The 18,549-nt window shown below is 35.5% G+C and overlaps 1 protein-coding gene across 8 annotated transcripts in view; it reads left to right on the top strand.

Annotated features, from left to right (window-relative positions):
- The window catches only part of NBEA (neurobeachin), a 650,396-nt gene that overhangs the window by 526,188 nt on the left and 105,659 nt on the right, over positions 1 to 18,549 (top strand). For all 8 annotated transcript variants that reach the window (XM_081551831.1, XM_081551834.1, XM_081551833.1 and 5 more), the window contains 2 exons: positions 4,621 to 4,736; positions 17,029 to 17,141. In XM_081551831.1, the coding sequence (XP_081407957.1) occupies positions 4,621 to 4,736; positions 17,029 to 17,141 (229 nt within the window). The remainder of the gene's footprint in view (positions 1 to 4,620; positions 4,737 to 17,028; positions 17,142 to 18,549) is intronic.

Here is an 18,549-nt window from a genome sequence, read left to right as displayed (position 1 = left end):
ATTATTTGTTTCCTAATAAAATACTTATAAGTTCAGTTTTGTTTATTTCCTGTGATATTTAGCTTTGGAGGTAGCAGATGGAGGCTGGAGGAACATTGAAGCTAGGCTCAGACCTGACACTTACTGGTTGGGTAACAATGATAGGGTGTGATCTGATTGTAGGAACTCAGTATATACATGTTGAAAGAATGAATAACATTAAGCAAGAAGAATGAAGTTCTCATCTGCTATAAAATGGGCACAGTGTTTTGCGAAAGATATTTCAACAAGTGTCCTGAGACCATAAAATGAATGCACTTTGTGGACTGTGAACACACATATACACTATACACATGCATGTGGGCATGCACACATAGATATAGATGGTAGGTAGGTAAGGAGATAGGTAGCTGGGTGAGCAGGTAAATAGATATACACACAGACACCTACCAAGAGTGTGTGATATGTAAGATCCTATTACATTTAGAGAACTGTCAAAGGGAAGGGATGATGTCTGACTCCTACAAATAGAAGCCTTCCAGCTGAGAGTATCTTGGTAAAATCGCCAAGGGATCCATTCTTTACTTTGTTTTTTTGACATCAGGTTTTGTCAGTTTAAAGCAGAGTTTATCAAAAGCTAGGGAATATACCCTAAACTAAGCCCAAAGGAGTCTGCTTTAGAAGCAAACAGACAAAAATGATCAAACTAAAGGCAGGTATACTGCCAGAAAATCGACTTCACGTATCATTTAGGCCACTTCTTGGGCAAGCCCACCAAAGAGATCACATTGCAAAGATTTAGAACAAAAGGAATATTTCCATAAAGCTAGCAGAAAAGACCACGATTCTGGGAAAGATTGAAGGCAAGAAGAGAAAGGGACGACAGAGGATGAGATGGTTGAATGGCATCACAGAGTCAATGGACATGGGTTTGGGTAGACTCCAGGAGTTGATGAAGGACAGGGAGGCCTGGCATGCTGCAGTCCGTGGGTCGCAGAGAGTTGGACGTGACTGAACTGACCTGAGCAGGGCCTAATTAACACCCTTTAGTTTACATGCATGTCTCATTTGCTGAGCACTTTCCAAGTCCCAGGGACTATACTTTGTGTTCAAGTTTATAAGCATTATTTCTTTTAATTATTTTTTTGTTTTTAGCTTATAAACAGCAGACATTTATTTCTGGCAATTCTGGAGGATAGAAAGTCCAGGATCACTAGCAGATTTGGTGTCTGTTGAGGGCCCAACTCCAGGTTCATAGATGGTCATCCTGTCCATGTGTCCTCACGTTGCAGAGGGGTACTCAGCCCTTAATTCTTAAAACCATGTGGACTCTTAATGGATTTCTTTTTTAACTTTTTTCTTTCTTTGTATTTTTTTTTTGGCCATACCATGTGGCATGAGGGATCTTAAGTTCCTCCACCAGGGACCGAATGGTTGCCCCATGAAGCAGCAGCGTGGAGCCCTAACCACCAGACACACAAGGAAGTACCTTAATGGAGTTCTTATCCTATGTTACAGATAGGAAGTTTTTGGTTTAGATAAGTAACTTATCTTGCCCAAGATCATAGCCCACTCTCTTAATTTCTATTTGGTGTTATCTATCAAAGTGGTCCACATTGGCAGGAATTACCCCATGCATAATGATAGAAATACACTGACAAAAAATTTGTCCATTTTCTAGACTCCATACTGATTGTCATTATTTGGTTAATGTATTGCTATTTTCTATTCAGATGGTCATTATAATCAATAAATTTTGAGTATAGTTAGATTCTTTGCTCATTAAGAATATACCTTGTTGCATATATAGAGTTAATGATTTTAAATGGTCACCATTTGTTATAGTACTTAGTATTTTTTTCCAGAAGGCAATTTTATCTTCTTCTTATTCCCCAGTTGGAAAAGCATTTTTGTGTAGCCCAAATATGTACCAACTATACTCATTCAAATGTCTAAATGTTTATAGGATATTTTTAATAGCCCTATTGATTTACTATTTACAATTTTGCTTCTTCTTATGATTGAATTTTTTTTTTTAATTTCATTTCTCTTTAGCCATTATTTTTTGGGGGAATAGAAAACCAATAACTCAAGTCATTTGGTTTATACTTATTTAGACCCCATCTAGTTCAAGTATTGTTAAAACCTAAGGACATAACAGTATGTATAACATAGTTCCTGCTCTCAGTGAGTTTATAGTAGAAACAAGAGAGCAGTAAACGGGAAAAACTGGTCCTTTCCATGAACTTGCTAATAGTAATCTGATTTTCTAAATTCATTTCGTATGCCTGTATTTTTCTAAACAACTGCATACTCTAAGAATGACATGATAACCTTCTCCCATGAGTCCCATTATTTATCCTTATCACAATTTGTTTGGTCTTGGTTTTTGACTGTTTTAGGTGCTCAGGATTATTTCCCATGTCAGCAGTTTTCTTCTTAAATTTTCTAGGTTTAAAATGTCAACAAATAAATTTACAACTTTATTCTATACATTGCTTTTAGCAAACTAAGCACACTGCTGGTAAGAATTCTAGTCAGATTAGCAAGAATATGATTACAATAGTAATACAGTGAAAGTTGGACTAAGCACATAATTATAATAGTGGCAAACAAAAATTGGGTCAATATAGCTTATTAATTGATAACTCAGAAAATATTTTAGCATGTTGCTATGACAAATCCAGAATCAAGGCTAAGATTTATAACATAAATAATTGTGTAAGTGAGAGTATTTGGCCTGGAAAATTTTTGAATAGTGGTGCTGGAATGGCTTAAAATCTGGAAGCCCTATTAGTAGCCCTGTGAAAATCATATTGCCAGTTAATTGAAAAGTGTACTAAAATATAGTATTTAAGTATGAAGTATATATTCCCCTTACCATTGCAATTAGGCTTATATAGTTCTTATGGAATCCTTAGTATCTATTATCTCAAGTATATATAACTAGGAAAGCTCCAAAAATGTTAATATGCAACCAGGCTGCTACAAAATATTAAGTTAACATTTTAAGCCTTGAGTTAGATGTAATTATTTTTTAAATTCCTAATTCAAATTTTAATTTGACATACCGAGTTTATTCCCATTCTTCCTTCCTCCTTCCTTTTCTTCAACCCCTGTATCTTGGGTTTCTCTGGTGGCTCAGTGGTAAGGAATCCGCTTGCCAATGCAGGAGACACAGGTTCAGTCCCTAGGTTGGGAAGATCCCCTGGAGAAGGAAATGGCAACACACTCCAGTATTCTCGCCTGGGAAATCCCAGGAACAGAAGAACGTGGCTGACTGCAGTCCATGGGGTCACAAAAAGTTGGATGTGACTTAGCAACTAAACAGCAAAATATATCTTAGCTCTTGCCATGGTTATTAAGATCTCATGTGAATGTAAACATGATAATAAAACATGGGAGATAAAAATAGTCTTAGGTCCGCAGCTCCCACCATGGAGCCCTAAGATATCACAGTGAACTCTCAGGCCTACTGCAGGGCGTTTGACGTTTTTTTAGGGAAATACAGCAACATCTATCAAATGCTGCAAACTCAGCTCGCCTTAGTTCTAATCTTCAACATTTGATGGCACTGCATTCTTGTATTCTTTTTGATGACATCTTAGCTTTGTGAAACTAATTTTTAGGGGTTGCTGTGGTTAAAAAAAAGAACAGGCATGCCATGAAAATTCATGTGGGACAGGAAATGAAAATGGTAGTGTCAGGTATGATTCCCAGGTTTAAGAAGCTGTGCAGTGCCCAACAGGTGTGCACTGCACCCCTTCAGTAAGTAATTGTGGTTATTTAAGAAGGAAATAAAATACTATTTTTCTTTCAGTTTTTGAATATTGTATTCTCAGACAGCTACTAAATTGTTATGGCTCAAGTGTTAAGTTATTTAGACCTAACTATTCAATAAAGAGAACTGCTAGATGTTTCTCTTGGGCTAGGGGCACTATGAAAAAATTCCTGACACACTAAAGGTGGCATAAATTCAAAACTCAGCCTTATCATGCTTTCACAAAATCAGTCAGCTTTTAGAGAAACACATTGTACCTTCAAAGGTTCGTAATTTACACAAATTCTCCTGACTTACTCTCTTAAGATATTCCTATGTTCCTTCTTCTGGATTCCTATATTTTCAAAGTTCTCAGTTGTTTGCTTTTGACCTTCTAGAGGATTATGTGTCATGTGGTTAGAGACTGTGCTCATGTGCACACTCTGTGGGGAGACAGGCTTAAAAAGTTCAGTGGGGTCATTATTATATAAGGTTTGAGTCAAATGCTTATAAGCTGCTACCTGACCATCTACCTAGCATCTTAGCATGGGGTAGGTTTGCTGTGTTGTTTAAAAGTTACTTTGACTTATTCTGAGTACAGTTTCACCTTTTTTGTTCTTGTTGACTTGTAAAATATCCACTTGGAGCAAATGTTATACAAATAGGTGCTTTCATATTAGTTTATTTTAAATAAATACATGTATCTTCTCTGTAATAGATTTTTTTCAAATATTGCTAATTCTGCAACTAAAATGTATTTTGTAATTTATCTAAGAAGGATAAACCATACATCAAATTATATCAAATCCATATATTAGTTATTATTGGACTTTTAAAGGTTATGAGTTTAAAGAAATTGTTATAATTTGCTTAATTGCTAGGAGGATATCACTGGCCACTCCTCGACAGCTTTATAAATCTTCCAACATGACGCAGCGCTGGCAAAGAAGGGAAATTTCAAACTTCGAATATTTGATGTTTCTTAATACTATAGCAGGTAAGACATCTCATTCTTTAACCTCGTAATATGTTTATGTTCATCAAAATCCTCAATAATGTGACTTGATGGAATACATTGTTCTCCTTGGAATTCAAATACAGCATCAGAATAAATATTGAAGCACTCACATTAAATTGCTATCAGAAACTATACAAGCTAGCACTAAGGTTTAGGTGCATTTTATTGTTGAAGGGGCTTTTCCTTACTCTCCTTCTGCCATTTCCTTTGCTGACAGCTTTGTCTGAAGGTTTATTAGAGTCAACAAACCATTGCCAGAGAGTGTCTGGAAATAATAATGGGAAAATGTAATTTCACTACTTTGTCATTCTCATCAGTAGCAGCTAGACAGGAGAATAACAACAGGATTCTGCCTAGTACAGATGTCACCTGGATTGTGGCATGATTGGGTTACATGTTTTCTTCCTTAAAATCTTCAAATGAAAATATAAAATTAGATTGCATTTCTGAATGATGAGTAACCGCCATCAACTTTAGCAATACCATGCTTGTAAATTAAGAGAGGGTAGTGGTTTTATTTTTCTGCTAAATCAGTGGTCGTCAGTGGCTGAGTGTGTATATGAGATTTAAGTACCTCTTTCTTTTTTTCTTAAGTTAGGCTCCAAAGCGCTTATTCATGTTGAATTACAAAGAGTTTGCTTCTGTAAATCAGGCTCTACAAAAACTTTTTTTTTACAATAAGATAAATTTAAATAACTATGCAGTGCATATGTATATGATTATTCTTTTTTTGTGAATGAATGCTCAGAACTGTGGATTTAGAGCCCTGTTCTCTGAATCACTGCTTAAAATGATAACTGTGTAGTATAGCTCTGTTATAATCTATTATATATGTATGAATATGAATGCTATAGGCTTATATTAAATATGAATGAATAGATATGTATTAAATAGACAAAATAACTCAATTTGTTGACATAAAGGGATAAAAAGTTGTTTGAAATGGTTTTACATTTTAATCATTTACTACATATTATAGTATTAATGCCTTTGCTAAATAGGATGCTAGAGGTGCAACCAAAGAACTGTTTTATTACATATATTAATTTTTATTGTATAGTTTATACACACATCTCCATTATATAGATATATCTTCATGACATATTTATATATATTCACATAATAGTCTATACCATGTATATATCTTTAAAAAACCTCTTTACTTACTCAAAAATAAGGAACTATATTATACTATTTAATTAATACATATTATATACATACAGAGAGTAGAATGAATTTAAATATCTGAAATGTAAAGAACCTAATTTCATTAGTATATTTAGGTGAACAGCATAATGTAACGTAAGTATCATTGCCAAAGTGAAAAAGGATAGAATATCAAATCTGCCAACCTCGTGTCTTAGACTATAGGTGAAATTTCAAGTTTTAACTTTACCTTGGACTTTAAATCTTTTAGTAGCCATGTTTGATATTTCTTTACATATGTTTTAACAACTGATATGTTTAGTTTTATGTCATCTTGTCTTATACTATTGCTTGTAATATTTTCTTGCTTTCCCCACTGTTTCGTTTTTCTTTGGCCATTTAAATAAATTTCTGCCTACTATTTTTAGAGATTTAGAACATAAGCTTTTTGTTACTACTTCTCCTAGAGAATTGACTGATATGTTTACATTTAAAAAAAAAAAACAACTCTCTGAAATATATTTCTGTTACCTTTGAACTAAAAAATGAATCAACATTTTAAATCAGTCCTATGCAAAATAAAAACTTTCACTCAATTTACTTCTTATTCATTGCCTATCTTTGTCAATATAATTTACAACCAGAATCCATATTATTATGAAACACTTATTTTTGGAGTCCATATATTTTTGCATATTAAGAAGGGTTTTGACTTTTTGTTAAAATCTTCTCAATAATACAGTATATTTTTTTCATATATCATATTGTTTTCAGCTACATGTATCTTTGGGGCTTCCCTGGTAGCTCAAAAGAATCCTCCTGCAATACAGGAGACCCGCGTTTGATCCCTGAGTCAGGAAGATCCCCTAGAGAAGGAAACTGCAACCCACTCCAGTACTCTTGCCTGGAAAATTCCATAGACAGAGGACCCTGTAGGGCTACAGTCCATGGTGTCACAAAGAGTCAGACACAACTGAGCAACTTTCACTTTTCACATGGATGTTTACCTGATTTTCCGGGATAAAGTTCTCTTTTTTTTTCTTCTGCAGTATTCTTCCATATTCCTTGTGTTAGGTTTTTCTATTATCTATGCTTCAAAGATCTGTCAAGACTCATGGTCTATCATATGTCATAGAGAAGCGTATGACTTTTCCACCTTGATTCTGGTACCTTTTTGGAGCTTTTGGAATTAAAACTGGAAGACGTGATATGCCTCACTCCTAGTTCAGTTTCCAGTGGAGCTGGCATTTTTCCTGAAAGGTTTTGCTGTCCTAAAATGGCATTCTCTCTGCCTGTTCTCTGGATGGAGTGTTATCTAGTTGGTTGTGTTAAAGGACACCTCTAGTCTCTGTCCCTTCTCACTGCTTTTTACTCGTGTCAGCTACATTTCCCAAGGTGTGGTACACAGTTCCACCTGTAACCACTACCTGCTTCGTGCCTGTTGCTTTCTGGCAGTTTCTCTGTCTAACTCGAGAAAAATTGCAGTCTTAATAGAGATAACCTCATGATCTGACCTAAAAGCTTCCCTGACCAGTATGAAGTGAAAGTGTTAGTCGCTCAGTGGTATCCAACTCTTTGTGACCCCATGGACTTGAGCCCGCCAGGCACCTGTGTTTGTAGAATTTCCCAGGCAAGAATACTGGGGTGGGTTGCCATTCCCTTCTCCAAGGAACCTTCTCAACCCAAGGATCAAACTCGGGCCTCCTGCGCTGCAGACAGACTCTTTACTGTCTGAGCCACCAGGGAAGCTCACCCTGAGCAGTATAGACAGAGCTTTTCTTTCTGGTTGGGACAATCTTTGGGTTTCTGAGCCAGGACGCACAGATAGTAAGGGGAATTTGAGTGTCTTCCTAACTTCTTTTGAATAATTGGGGTCTGTTTTATTTGGTGACATAAAAAATGTATAGACCACAGGCGTTTTTTAAAAGAACATGTTGGATATTTTCCTTAATGTGATTGTAACTAAACATTAAAGTCTGTCTGTTGTAGACAATAGAGTAAAAAGAAGTATAAAGTGGGTGAAGAGTCTCCCTGCAATATGGGAGACTCAGGTTCAATCCCTGGATCGGGAAGATCCCCTGGAGAAGGCAACAGCTACCCACTCCAGTATTCTTACCTGGAGGATCCCCATGGACAGAGGAGCCTGGTGGGCTACAGTCTATGGGGTTGTGAAGAGTCGGAGACGACTGAGCGACTTCACGTTTACGTTTAGGAATCAGAGCATTGCAACTAGTCAGGTGAATGAAATATACATAAGGGAGCATTTTAAGACAGCTGATGGTTAAGTGTTGAATAAGTGCTGTAAATAGTGAATGGTGCAAGAGCTAAGCAGACCAGATGAATTTTAAGAATGTGTTTGGGGAGGAAAAAAAAAGAACAGAGCTTTACAAATTTTTGCCAGTTGAATACGTGTTATGTATTCAGTAGACATGAGTATCACAGCTTGGCTACTACTGGAGCTGTTGGTTAAGAGCCAGACTATACAGAGCCTGAATCTAGGAGTCAATATAGTTTTGTAGTAGAAGGCAATGCAATATGAAATTTTAGGAAAATTACACTGATATCTATATTTCACATGAATCAGAAATCAGATTCCTTAAAGTTAGGAAGAGCTATTAGGAGAGCCTTTAGGACGCTGGATATGAATTCGACTTGTTCATCATTTTAATAGTTACTGAACACTTCTACTGTGTGGCATGCACTGTGTTTGGCACTAACACTTCAGATAAGAGCGCTGCATGGTTTCTGCCTTTGAAGGGGTCATGGTATGCTCAGGAAAACAGACATGTATACCAGCAATTCCAGCAAAAAGTCGTAATTAATATAATGAGAAAATATACGAAGCTATTGGGCTTCCCTGGTAGCTCAGCTGGTAAAGAATCCACCTGCAATGCAGGAGACCCCGGTGTGATTCCTGGGTCAGGAAGATCCGCTGGAGAAGGGATAGGCTACCCACTCCAGCATTCTCAGGCTTCCCTGGTGGCTCAACTGGTAAAGAATCTGCCTGCATGGTGGGGGACCTGGGTTCGATCCCTGGGTTGGGAAGATCCCCCGGAGAAGGGAATGTCTACCCACTCCAGTATTCTGGTTGCAAAGTCAGATGCGACTTTTCACTTTCATTTGAAGTCTTAAATCCAGAAGGCAATATACTTACAGGAAAAGTTTCTTGTAGTCTTTTCATAGGCTTCTCTCATACGCAACATTTAAGTTGAAAATTGAAATAGGAATAAGAATTCACTAGAAAGTAAAGCAGAAATCATTCCAAGAAAAAAGAAAATGTGGGCTCAAAAATTGGATTACAGTTGAGGTAACAAGTATGGCAGGGAAAAAAAGTAAATAATTTAATGCACAGTGTCATTATACAGAAAGTAGAAGTCACTGTAATATACTCTAGTTTAGTGATTTACAAAGTAGGTCCCCCGCCCGGCAGTATTACTATCCCTGGGGACTTAGAGACGCAAATTTTCAGATTCCTTCTCAAACCAACTGAGTCAGAAACTTGAAGTGAGGCCCAGCACTCTGCATTGCAGGGAGCCTTCTAGGTGGTTCTTATGCTTAAAGTTTGACCGTGATTGGTCTAACCATTTAAGATCTAATTATCAAAACAAGATTTACTTATGAAAGCATATAGAACATACAAGAAAGCATGCAGTCAGGTGTCATTAACTGTAATAAAAGTTTAGAGAAGTGAGAGATTAGTATGACCTAATCTAATCAAGGGAAGCCTCAGAAAAGATGGGCTTTAAATGAATTCTAAGGATTTTGTCATACGTAGATGATTATGTGGATAAAATGAACCTTCATATAAGAGTAGGATGACAACCTGAAAAAGTTATGAAATACATGCAGAGGTACTCACCCTGCGTGTATTCCTGCAAATTCTTCCTTTGCTATCATCTTGAAGTTCTAAGTAGAGGAGCCAGTTTATATTGAGCACCAGCATTAGTTAAGCCAAAGAATTGATGCTTCTGAACTGTGGTGTTGGAGAAGACTCTCGATAGTCCTTTGGACTGCAAGGAGATTAAACCTAAAGGGTCAAATCCTAAAGGAAATCAGTCCTGAATATTCATTGGAAGGACTGATGCTGAAGCTGAAGCTCCAATACTTTGGCCAACTGATGCGAAGAACTGCCTTCTTGGAAAAGACCCTAATGCTGGGAAAGATTGAAGGCAGGAGAAGGGTATGACAGAGGATGAGATGGTTGGATGGCATCACCGACTCAATGGACATAAGTTTGAGCAAGCTCCAGAATTTGGTGATGGACAGGGAGGCCTGGCATGCTACAGTCCGTGGGGTCACAAAGAGTTGGACGCAACTGAACTGAACCAGCATTAAAGAGTTGGGTGATGCTTTTAAAGAAGCTTCATCAAAGCCACTATTGAGTGCTTGATTAGGAAGCAGCTAGAATTGCCTATTTTCCTGAATTGTGGAGAATATCATATATATCCATTCATCTCTTCTTAATGGAACACTTTTCACAGTTCTTTAAAGGCAGGGCTCTAAAGGATCCTAGAATAAAAGGAACTATAAACATGTTAAACTGTACCAGGACCACTTTTACTAACACAGTTCTACTAAATAATCATGTTGTTTCATTGCACAGTTTTAGGGATATAGTTATTGTTCAATAAATACTTAAGTCAATTGATTGAAACTTTAGATTTATCAGTGTTCTTATTGGCAAATTATATTTAATTTCCTGGGTAACCCAAAGGCAACAAATGGTTGGCTTATGTTTTATCATAGTCTTCTTTAAACATTTCTTTAATTACTCTTAATATCAATATTCAGGAAAAATATTTTTATTATTTCTTTGTTTAGTTTTGTTATTTCTTTTTTAAACATTTCTTTAATATTAATAGCATTCAGAAAAAAATGGTAAAAGTTAATGTTTATTGAGACATTTATAATGTTGCAAACACTAAGTGTTTCCTTCTAAGTGTTTTCCATTAATGTTTTCACTAAATGGTTCTAAGTGTTTTTAGGTGTATTTACTCATTTAATCCTAACAAGAGCCCTGGTCCTTAACCCCATATCACCAATGAGGAGATGAGGTACAGAGAAGTAAATAACTTGCCCAAGTCACAGAGCTAATAAGTAAGTGAAGTCGGGATTCTAATGTAGGTGGTTTGGCTGTAGAGCATCACTCAACTTCTGTTATCACACCGTCTCAGGATATTCATGGTGCTATTCAATTTTTACCTCATCAGCCTTAATCCATAGCTGCTTTTAAGATTGAAAAAAATTAATGATTCTTAGATAATCATTTTTAATTTGTATTTCATCAAAAGAACTTCTGACGTTTATTTACCATCATGACTTTTGTCCATTAGGGATATGCTAGCACTAGATCTGGGCCTTGAATTATTATCTCTAATGTAGACCCTGGTACACGTTCAGTTGGGTCTCAGATCCAGAGAAACAAACTCTGAGACAGAAATGTGCTTGCAGGAAGTTTATTGGAGAGTGTCCTTGGGATCAGTGTCTGTAGGGGAGTGAAGAAAGTAGAACGGAGCAGGAGAACTTGAGCCCCAGAGTAATCACAGGAAAGACCTCAGCAGGTGCCACAGGAAACCAGGAGCTGGGATACCTTTCAGAGATGTCTTGTCCTGAGACAGGGTGGCCAGGCCTTTGTTACCTGCAGTTAGCAGTCACTGGATGGAGACCCCTGGGAAGGACATAGGACCTTAGGTAAGAGGGCTTTCTTCTGATGATAACGACTTTCGGGGAATGCCACCAGCCACGACACGAGCCACACAGTCACCATCCCCACATCCAGGATGGAGTGGTTCTCAGAATCACCTGGAGGGCTTGCTGAAACACAGGTTCTGATTTAGTAGGTTTAGGGTGGGGCTTAAAAGTTTGTATTTCTAATAAGTCCCCAGGTGATCCTGATGCCACTGCTCCAGTGTCCACACTTGGAGAACCACCATGTTACACCTATATTCTTAAAAGAGATACCTTACGATAATTGTCTTAATCTCCTATAGCATTCACACCTTCTATGGCACTATCTGTGCTACGCATGTTGGCACTTAAGGTAATGTGCCCTTAACATTTTATGTCTGTATCACTTCTTTCCAAGAAGATTATGAAGTCAAAGTTTTGCTCTATAAACTCTCATCAAATTGAGCTGATTCAATATTCATACTCTGTGTTTGCATGATTTTATAATCTATTATGTGAAAGTGACTTAGCAGCAGCAGAATGCACTAGAATCGCTGGATGAGGGATTCTTTAAATTTCCCGGATTAAACAGAAGACTTACAGAATAGAAACCGATTGAGAAGATGAAACAACCCTTTCTAGCTTCAAGTTTTTAAAAATACAGGTCAATGTGACTTAATAAATCCACATGTTCTGTAAAAAATATTCTAGTTCTCTTACATTCTCAGATTTACCATTTTTCTCCAGTATATTACTTTAACATGAAATGTGAAGTACATTTTATGAGTCATTTCTTGCTGTCTGTTTCTTGAGGTCTCTCATACTTGGACAATTTGTCTTCTCTCCTTTTCATATTCTTTAAAAAATAAAACTAAAGCAGACAGCAGCAGTGTCCTAGTATTAATATAGTGTGTAGATTTTTAGACCCTCATGTGACATATGTATATATATATATATATATATATATATATACAATTGCATATAAATAGTTTCCTATACATATGTGCATTTTGTAAAGATACTTCACGTAGTAAAAGAAGCTTATCAAATATTCAGAAAACATACTGTTTTGAAAAGTCACCTAAAGGCCCATAAATGTTTCTGTGGCCTTTATTTTCTTATATTTATAAATTTAATAAATACTGTAGAAAAATGGAAATATAGAAAATTATAATTTAAAAATTTAATCAGTCCTAAGTCTAGCCATAAATATCATAATTAAGATTTTGGTGATTTTTCTGTGTGTGCAAATCTTTAGGAATCTGCTATACCTAAAGGTTTACATTCTACTTTTCCCATCTCATTAAATAGTATTTGAAAGCATGATCTTTAAAACTACATGAAAGTCTAGCATAGAACTGTTGTAAAATTTATTTAACTATTTTGAAACAACAGGTTTTTTTATTTTAGTTTTTAAAGAACATTAAGTTGTGGAAGATTTTCAGTGATGCTTACAGTTTGACTAAAAATATGAGTTCAGCCTCTAACTTCCAGAGTTGACCTAATTTCTGTTTATTGTGCTTCAAAAGATACAGCCTATGCCTCATTTTGTACTTTATTAGATAAGACTATGAACAAGATGTTAAAATCTGGCATTAAAAAAAAAAAATTGAGTAACTGCTAACATCGCTTCATGTAAGTGATCCTGTTAGGTTTGGAAGGTTTCTTAAAAAGCTTTCTGAGTTGTTTTTTATATGATCAGCTAATGAATTCAGCACAACTTCCTCAACCCCAACCTTTTTCTCCTGTTTAGCATTTTCCACTTTTTTACTCTGTGATGTACAAGCCCTCCCTGGTTAATTATGTATATATTTAGCTACTGCATGTGTTGGGCTTATTATTGTCATCTAATTAGATGTAACTTGAACTGCTTGCTTCTAGAAAAATCATTAAAAATTCTTTCCTAATGACCTAGAGATGACAAAATGTCTGTAAAGTGTGAAGAAGCAGACAAGCACAGGAACATCGCTCTTAAAGAGTGTTAATCCAGATGCTGCAATCATCTAATTAAACAATATTTTGCTGTCATTAACATTTTCACCAAGGAATTGCAGTTATAATTTCTTTGTCAGCTGTCTCTAGATCACTTTACCTTCAAAACTAAAGTGCCATATAAAAACATTAAATTGGATGGTTTAATTAAAAGTTTTTTTTTTTAAATGAAGAAACATATCTAGTGTTTCTGAGATCTCATTTACTATGCTTCACTTTTATTGTTTGAGTAGATTAGTGTCATAAGCTTATGATATTTAATATTCATCTTCCAAGATAAGTCTTTATAAGCATAGTTAGTAAAAAAAAAAAAGCTCTTATTACTACTGGGAAAAGAAAAGAACCCTACCAATTATAGCACAAGGTTATTTACTAAATTTTAATTATCCAAAAAAATTCATAAATACCTACAAGTACCAGAACCTAACAGGTATTACTTTGAAAATATTTCACTTTTTTGGTGAATTTTGTAAACAGCAGTTGTATTTTTTTTTTTTCCATTTCACAAAGCCGTTTAGTAAAATAATTAAAAATAATAATGCTAATTTGTGACTAAAACTTATAAATGGAAAATACCAGAGTACTAACTTCATCCATGAGGGTTTTAAATACATCATGAGTTTTTAATTAAAATCAAAAATATATATTAGCTGTCCATGTTGCAAAGCTTTTATATGGAAATTTTCATATAAAAAGATTTTAATGTAACTGTCAGAACAGCTATTTACATAGTTTATTGTATTTACTAGATTTAAAATGGCTTTAGTAATTTAAAACTTACCAAAGTTTTCTAAGCATTTATTTTTAAAGAATCTTCCAAAGATTATTAAAAGTGAATTACCAAAAATGCAGAACAGGTTAAGTATGGTGAGCTGTGACTGTTGGTAGCCATCAATTTGTGTGTGTGTGGTAAAGAGTATACTTTCTTTTTAAAAATTTTTTTCTAAAAATAGCATTTTGTCTTTTATTAGAAAATATTTCTAGAAAAAGCCAGTGTCTTCAAGTATGGTCTCTATTTTTATGCTGTTTGTGCTTAAACAATACATTTAAGTACTGAGTTAATGTAAATTGACATTTTATTTATTTTATTTTGACAATTTTTCCTTGTTATGAAATTTCATCAGAAATTTTTAAAAGTATATATAATTTTCAGCTGTTCATTTATTTATATAAGTAATATGTTACATAAATAACATCAAATTAATCTCTGAAAATACACATATATTGGAAGACCTCATTTTCATTAAAATCTATAGATTTTTAAGGAGAATGGTAACTGAAAGAATGGCAGAGCAGTAAATGTGCCAAGGAACTACTTAGAACACCAGAGATAGCTCTGCCCAGCCAGGCTGGATCCCCTGTGTCTGTACAAGCGTGGAAAACACACTTGAGAGTCATCAAGGGTCCTAGGTTAACACGAACATGAACTCTCCGTAATAATATTAAAGTTTAGAATTTCACATTGTGTATCTTACAGTGACTGCTTTAGAAGAATATCCCCATATTCTGCTAAAGAAAAAATTTAATTAAAAGGTTCCAAATTCTTGTTTACTTTCATCACTATTATTCGTCACAATAGAGTTACACGTTATTGGCGGCCAGTATGCCCTTCTGGTGGTTTAACATGCATGCTCACGAGGCCATTCTATCTCTTGTGTACTTCTGTGCCTTTACACAGTCCTCATCCTCCAACAAGACTATCCTGCAGTTTCCATTCTTTATTTGGCTTATGTTGGTTCATCTTTTAAAATCTAGCTCACTTTATCCCATTTTTATCACATGTGTATTCATTCCTTCAACAGGTATCCATCAGACAAACAGAATATTCAACACACAGAGTTTTGCTTTTTATTTTTAAAGCTCAGACCCTACATTTTGGAGTTTACAGGACTAGTGGAGAAGCAGACAAATATTACCTGTAACACATCTGCAACAGTGCTATGGCAGAGAACAAAGAGGAAATCCCAACGTTACTCTCACCTCATTTCAGGAAATGCAAAGTGGGAGTGACATTATGGTTTCTTTCAATTGCCTTCATATATGATAAGCACCTGCATTAATTTATGCATTTAAAACAATAGGTATTTTTGTTGTAAAATGCAGAGATTCACATAAGAACAGATAAAACAATCACCCAATAAAATGTTTACTCAGTTAATTAATTAATTTGATTTCATGCTTATAATTGTTACAGATTTAGTTCTTCCTCAGATTATGTGTTTTTTTTCTTCTATTTTGCAATCAGTGACCAATTGCTACAAGAGTAGGTATCATTTAATGTCAGTTCTTGAAGATAGATAAGAAAATGTATGCATATCTGTGCTACTGTTATATGGTGTGTGCAACAAGGCTTACAAGATGAAATTCATATCACTAATATCAGGGAAATAGCTATTTTTTATGGGTTTGAATGGAAATCTAGAAAGTCCTATGTTCAATTCATATCATATTGTTACAAGAAACAATCTTATCCAACAAAAGTTGTCTTCAGACCCTGTTTCCTTAATCATGTTTCTCTTAATTTAATCTGATCATTTGTAATTTCAGTATCAGTTTATCAGGGTTAGCCTGTGCTATACTCTCCCTAAGTTTGCCACAGCCCCACAGGCTTCAGTATCCTACCCAAAAAAGATCATTATGTCTAAAACTAAAAAACAAACAAACAAGAAAATATATCCAGCTAGCATTCAGCAGCTCTCCGCTAAACTGAAACAACATAATAGGAAAAGAAAATCGGTGAGCTTAAGAGAGTGAAAAAAAACATGCTTGACATCTGCCTCATTGCTTTTCCCTACTGACTTCAGTGTACTTCCATTAACTTGAAAATTCTCTACTTTGATTGTCAAGAGAAGCACAATGGTAGTATTCAGTGTGCTGGCAATAGAATTTTTAGATATGTACTCGGTATAATAGAACACCATCACATGATCTGCAGGTGGGCAGGCCAGCTGGTGACCTTCTCCACAATCACTTTCAGGGAACCTGGCCTACAAGGCTCTGCTTCCAAGGTGACAGTAACATCTTCATCATATACAGCTGGAAAGAGATGGAACATGGAGCATCCAAGTGCCAGGTTGCAATGAACCAAGCCTGGAGGTGTAGATACCAACTCTGTTCACATTCTGTTGATTAGAACTTAAGCCCCACAGCCATAGCTACTCATAAGGGAGCCTAAGAAACATGGTCTAGCCTAGGAAGAAGAGAGATTGATTATGACAGATAGCTAGCAATCACTTCAAGTTATCTTATAAAAAGGTAATTCTCATTACTTCTAAATTATTATTGAGTGAATTCACTTGAAACACGTTGTTATAAGTGCTTTTGATTAAATAAAGACATAGTTCAATAAACAAAAGAGTTACTTTTCTTCTGCAATGCAATAGTTGCCTCATCGATTATAAAGACGGTCAACACTTTCCTAAGCAGTTAGTGTATACAGATTTTCATGTCTCTCTTTCTTTACTAGGACGGACATACAATGATCTGAACCAATACCCTGTGTTTCCATGGGTATTAACAAACTATGAATCAGAAGAGCTGGATTTGACTCTTCCGGGAAACTTCAGGGATCTATCAAAGGTAACTTTTAAATACAATACATAGAAATCAATTTTCTTCCTAAGGCTATATTCTAAAAACATTTCTACCAGAGTATGTATGTTAATTAGTGTTGTCAGAAAGGTAAAGCTGAATGTCTCCTCTTTTTGCACTCAGCATCTAAATTTCATCAATCCTTAGCATAGGAGTTAAGCTATAAGAAGTTAAATTAGTACTGGTATAGACAAAATGAAATGGCTATTTGAGAAATAGCATATGTAAGGAGAGGTTGGTCTGATATTCTGGGTTTTAAAGGTTCAGGCCAGAAACTTCAAATTAGTACAAAATATGACCAATAATTTATGTGATATATTTCTTAGATGATAAGACATGTTATCTTAACCGTAGTACATACATACATTGGAGAGAAGCTTGATACGGAAAAAGAAAGTAGGACACAATAATTTATCAAGGATCTGTTAAGATAAAAGAAGATTTGTCCCAAAAATAGCAAGAAAAAAAATACATAATGGATGATAAGAATAAAAATCCAATTTTTGGTTAGTTCACCTCATTTGCTGAGAGGAAACTTAATGTGGGATATGAAACCTTTGAAATTCAGTGAAGAACTAGATACTCAGCCCCAAAAGCTTCTCTCTAGCCTCAGCTAATGTCAGAGCCAGGCTGTAAAGTTTAGATAGTTTAACCATTTTAAGCCTTAGTTCATCTACTCTGAATTTTCTGTCTTCCTTAGTTGTCTAGTTTAGTATTCCACAGCAGCATGAAAGGCATATGTGCATATGTGTATACTTTTGGTTTTGGCGAGGAGAAGGTTGAGGAGCTCATGAAAAGGTGTAGCTTAAGCCCTGCAAGGCAGGAAAGTAAGCAATATAACCAATTTAAGTTTAATCTCACAGACAGTTTTTAACTTAGCACACCTTCTCTTGCCTTTTTTTCTTGCCTTTGAAAATTAGATCCACGTAAGTTGAAGTTCTCAATGTTAATGCTTACATTAACATTAGTTGTGGGAGCTGAAGCCATTCTCTTTGCCTCAGTATCCACATTCGTAATATGAGAATAAGTTCTACTTCATACAGTTGTGAAGGTCAAATGACATGTGCGTTTAAAGGATGTAACATAGTACTTGGATCATAGAAGCACTTCATGAATAGGAGCTGTTATTACATATGGAATGTTTCTTAGCCTGTGGCTGAAGCCTGTGTACTAATTTTTCCATGTTATCTGCCTTTCACTCTCTAGTTCTTATATTTTATGGGACTTCCTATCAAACTTGCTAGCTCATTGCTGATTTTAGCTGTGCTGTTATAGGTACTCCAGGGACCTAAGGGATCAGTTAGCCAGCATCTTATTGAGAGTCACATAGCTGCTAGAAAAGTGCTAGCAGTTGAATTTCAATATGGTTGCAAATGTAATAATTTTTCCAGTGGGA

This window comes from Giraffa tippelskirchi, chromosome 12 (assembly GCF_054371585.1).
Source record: "Giraffa tippelskirchi isolate mGirTip1 chromosome 12, T2T-mGirTip1v1.2.pri, whole genome shotgun sequence".
Classification (NCBI taxonomy): Eukaryota; Metazoa; Chordata; class Mammalia; order Artiodactyla; family Giraffidae; genus Giraffa; species Giraffa tippelskirchi.
The sequence above is the reverse complement of the archived record's forward strand: the minus strand, read 5'-3'. Positions and strand labels throughout refer to the sequence as shown.